Source organism: Anopheles aquasalis, chromosome Y (assembly GCF_943734665.1).
Source record: "Anopheles aquasalis chromosome Y, idAnoAquaMG_Q_19, whole genome shotgun sequence".
NCBI lineage: Eukaryota > Metazoa > Arthropoda > Insecta > Diptera > Culicidae > Anopheles > Anopheles aquasalis.
In genome coordinates, this window is record NC_064879.1 from 3,108,044 (window position 1) to 3,113,043 (window position 5,000).

At 47.6% G+C, this 5,000-nt stretch overlaps 1 protein-coding gene across 1 annotated transcript in view; it reads left to right on the top strand.

Annotated features, from left to right (window-relative positions):
- The window catches only part of LOC126579786 (transmembrane emp24 domain-containing protein bai), a 1,798-nt gene extending 1,229 nt beyond the window's left edge, over positions 1-569 (top strand). The window contains exons 4-5 of the mRNA XM_050243384.1: positions 120-246; positions 328-569. Of these exons, the coding sequence (XP_050099341.1) occupies positions 120-246; positions 328-446 (246 nt within the window). The 3' untranslated portion in view covers positions 447-569. The remainder of the gene's footprint in view (positions 1-119; positions 247-327) is intronic.
- Positions 570-5,000: the final 4,431 nt, after the last annotated feature.

Below are 5,000 nucleotides of genomic sequence, written 5' to 3' on the forward strand. Positions count from 1 at the left end.
TGTAACAGTTTGCTACTTTCCTGCAAGTCCTAGAGTTTTGGGTTTTATTTTTGTGGCTTGCTTCACGACATTCAACCAATGGGTGCTAATGTGAATTTCTTTCCCCAAATTCGTCCTAGATCGGCGAAGCGGCCAAGCTGAAACCGCTGGAGGTGGACCTGAAACGTCTCGAGGATCTGTCGGATGCCATCGTGCAGGACTTTGCATTGATGCGCAAGCGGGAAGAAGAAATGCGCGACACTAACGGTAAGTGTCGCGGTGTGTCTCTAGATGAATTCGCAAGGCAAACAAGCCATTAATCGCTCGCTTTCTTCGCCGCACCGACAGAGTCAACCAACAGCCGGGTCCTGTTTTTCAGTATCTTCAGCATGAGCTGCCTCCTGGGACTGGCTACGTGGCAGGTGCTGTACTTACGCCGATATTTCATCGCTAAGAAGCTGATCTAACCGCAAACGACGCGGCATGCGCACACTGCTGGTTCGCGGTGGTCTTGCTCCGTGCACCAAGCAGCAAAAGGGTGGCAATAAATTCTTCGTAATATTCGGTGTAATGAGTTGATACTAAAATTATCCCATTTAGCGCTAGTTTGTTGTCTTCCGATATCCGAAACCCCGTCGTTGGCTGCTCGTTGGATAAAGTGATAGAACAGTAACTGCTGCGCCGAACTATCCCCCTCAAGCCTCAATTGAACTCAATTCCCGGAATCGGAAAGCGGCCAATCCTGTGGGTAGGCTGACTGACCTTGATCATGTGGCGTCTGTTTAAACTTTAATGGTCAAGATCTAGGTCAAGATCAAAGCTATTTAGGGAATTATTATGACCTTGGTCCTACTAAGCAACGAGAATCAGGCAGCAGGTAGGTGGCGAAAACGAAAACGAAAGCGGAATCTACAACAAAACAATCAACAACTACGGCGAATGCTGGCGCCAAAGCAGAAGGAACAGTCACTACTACGCTGCGCCGAAACTTTCCTGCCCTGAAATTCCCGGAATCGATCTGGGTCGGAGTCGATTCGGGCTCGGAATCGACTCCGTTTTGTTTTTGGCAGGCGTGGAATCATGTGTGCGAAAGGGACAAGAACCTAACGGAGGGGTTGAGCATTGTTGAACAAAATAAGCGGTCGGTTAAGTTTGCGATTTGGCCCCCCCCCCCCCCCCCAAACAAGTTTACCAAATTGCATTCAATTATTAGGCATTAATGCGCCCTATTGAGCAACTATAAATGTTTACAAACTTACCATTGCAGGGCATTTATTAAAACCAAAGAAAAGGACAAAAGTAATTAATTTACCAACTTTTATTTGCCATCTTTCATGTTTTTTTTATTTTATTTTTTGTTTTTGTCTGTTTCCTCTCTCTCTCTCTCTCTCTCTCTCTCTCTCTCTCTCTCTCACTCTCTCTTACTCTTTCTCTCTAACTATCTCCCCTGCTACCCTGCTTCTCTATTTCTTGCAGTTTATAAATCATAAACCATCATACATGCGTGTGCTTTTGCCCTGTTTAATTCGTATTTCACTGCCTGCCGCTACGGTCGATTCGTTCGATCAAAGCGCGGCTCCAGCAGCTGCGCCTCCTGTGTCGTTTCCGGGGCAGGGCAGAGAGGATCGCGTAGTAGTGGTCCTGCCCACTTATGCCTATAGTATTGCATGTGTGCGCCCCGTTTCCACTCGTCGCACTTATACAAGGGGAAGGAAACGAAACCGTCTGACCTGGCCTGGCCGGGCATATGCGCCGGAAAACCATCGGGACACACACATTTTGCTTTGAAACTTAAGTTTGCGTTTTTTTTTTTACTTTTTTCTTTTCTCGATATTATGTACAATACATGCTCGATGGGTGGATGTCGGGGGAAAAACCGAGAGAAACCAGGGAGCGGGAGACAAATCACCCTTTTCCTCCAGCGACAACAACGCCGGTTCGAGCACCTTCAGGGCCAGGGCTTCTGCTTGTGCTAGGTTCGCATTTTAAACCCGTGATCCTCCTCTCCCTCCCCGAGTCCAGCCCTGTTAGAGACCGATCTCTCTGTTTGGCATGCCGGTTGCCGGGGCGTTGGGTGCCACTAACCTTTTTGCGGAACGTGCCCCTCTTCTCCTAGTACTATTTCCTTCTTTCGTTTGTATTTTCCAAGATTCTAAATATTAGCATATCTCATTTTCGATGGCCGAGCAACCGCCGCGCGCGCGCTCCTAATGCTTCCCTCCTCTTTCTCCTCCTCCTCCTCCTCCTCCTCCTCCTCCTTTCGCTCCCACGCCCCATGAAAATCATTCTCTCTCGTCGAAATCTCCAGAAACACAATCGAAGTAAAACGAATTAAAAGCAAAACTAGACGGTAGACAATAGATTTAAAAAAAAAAGCAAACAAAAAGGACGATTAGAAGGAGAGGCGCTCGAGACACCCGAGTACTACTAGCTATCGCAAAAAGAAAAGGCTGCAATTAAAACACAATCGCGGCATGGTAGCGCGCGCAAACAGCTCGGAGCAGCGTTGGGTACCTCCGAATCCGGAGGAGCAACTCAATGCAACAACCAACCATCGATCGCTGCTCAATCGCTACCGATTGCTACCGCGGTAGCAATCGTCCTCCTTTCCCTCTTATTTACATAAACACCGAAAAACGTACCGCGGAAGGAAGGAAGGCTTCACGTAACCGGGCACCCCCCCCCCCCCCCCCCACGCACTCGTTCCGCTTCGAATTACGCGCAGACGAGCCACACACACACATACATTATTACATTGCCTATTGCCTAAAGTACCGCAGACACCGAGGAACAGGCGCCGCCAGGCGTCCATTGGCAGGAAAAAAAAACCCCAAGCGAGACGAGACAAATGGCACAGCGAGGGGAAAAACGGCGCGGGGTAGGGCGGCCGCAGTGCCACACCACGCTATCCTGTGTATGTACCACCTGTGGATCCTGTTGCCCGCGGTGCGACTCCGTGCTGGGTCAGCGGAGCCGTGCGCTCACTCACGTGCGTGCTTCACTAATATAATAAAACGCTCTCGTATGACTAACTAAGGGAGATCAAAATGAGTTACTTTTTGATTGTGTTTTGTTTTTCTCTCTCTCTCTTCTGATTGTTGCTGTAATATGGTTAATGATTACAAAAAAAAAAAAAGAAAGAAAGCAAAACAAACAGCGTGGTGGCCAAGGAAAACCGGGATCGGTTGCGGGATGGGGGAGGGTGGCAGCCGGTAGTGCCCGCTGTCTATTCTGTCTGCTCCGGTTTTGCATCTAGAGTAAATTGGATAATGCCAAGGATGGGCAAAGCGCGTCTTTCGTGCGCACTGGTAAGGGTTTTTTTTTCTGTTGCCGCAACTGTTTGTTACGGTGACGGCGGGTGCTGCTTTGAAAGGGTTTTTTGTTTTCTTTTCCATTAAATATATATATATATATATAAACACACAATGCTGTAAACTTTCCTGCTCCTACACATGCACACTACACCACCGCGTGCAATCCGTACTCGAGACATCACGGCCGCTGCCCGTGTACTAATATCGTTTGAAAAGATTGTTTGTTTGTTTGTTTCCTTTTTTTTTTAAATCTTGTATTGCATTTTCTTTGTGGCATTGGCGACTCCCGTGCTCCTGTTCAGCTGCTGCAGAGTTTTTCTCGCTTTCTCACTCACTCTCTTTATCTCTTTTTATCTCTTTCTCCTCACTCTCTCACGCTCACACAATATTTTTTTTTCTTCAAATATTTTCCTCCAATATGTTACAGCACATTAAAGATCCTTTGCGTGGCAGGACGGGGGATGGGAAGGGAATGCAAGTCTACCTGTGCCGCGGACACGGACTTAAAGCTAATCCTCGCACGCAGCACAGTGTTGTTCAATTACACAATTACACCATCCCATCGGTGTAAGGATAATGCTTTTTTGATGGAACGAAAAGCAAAACGAATTAAAATCGGGTGACATTTGTCCACGGGGAGCGGGAGGGGGGGGGGAATGAGTTAACTAATTTTCCCCGAAAAATAAAACAGGAAAGGTAATCCGATCCAGTGGCCAGTACAATCGGTAACCGGGGCTTTAAAGAGATTGCAAACTATATACAGCATAATTTTTTGTTGTTGCTTCATTCGCTTCGCTTCACTGCTTCTCGCGTGCACGTGTGCACTGCCCCGCTAAGCTAATGCTCTTGATTTGCTACCCTTCACTCCGCTAATCCCCAGCTTCTAACCGCCCTACCTTGAGGCAGAGCCACCATTGAACATTTGATGTCTGCTGCATGTATGACCGATTTTATCTTTTTCTTGAGATCCTCACTCATCGACTGTTTGGCCTCGCCTACGGCTATGGCGATTTAGAAAAAAAAAACCCCTCTCCTAGCTCAATCAAGCCGACAGAGAAAGTAGCGAGAACCAATCTTTCCATCATTAAAACAACTAATTCCGCAAATGGAAATCCAGTGCCCCATAGAGCAAAAAAAGAAACAAAGAAAAATACATTTAAAAAAAGAATGGGAAAAGAAATCAGTGCGCAGCGCGCGCTCACGCTTTCCACCGGAACGTGCGGACCCTGTAATATCTCTCGGCTGCTCTGCTGGCGGTCCAAGGGCACCGGCCCTTGGCGCAGCTGCCGAAGCCGCCTCAATTAATGCATCCCTAGCGCATTGATCTGTATTCCATTTCCTGCTCTCCCGTTTTAGTTTTTTTTTTGTTTTGCTCTGTTTCCGACCATTTTTCGCTTGGATTTTCTGTTATAGGCACTGTTTTGATTTCCTCTTAAATTTACTTTGTTCAACGGAGTCCTTTTTTCGCGGGTGCGTGCTCTCCTTACTTTTTGCTGTGTCTTTCTCTCTCTCTCTCTCTCGCGTTTCGGTTTTCGTTCAAACGATCGAATCCACCCAGACGTCGTCTTCTTCCTTTACTCGGTCCCATATGCCCCATGTATCCCCTCCATTCTGCGCCGCGATTTGTCGTAATAAACGCACAAAACAAAAAACCCCCCTTCCACACAAGCACTTATGAGCGAGTGCGAGGTGAGGCAGAGCAGAGAG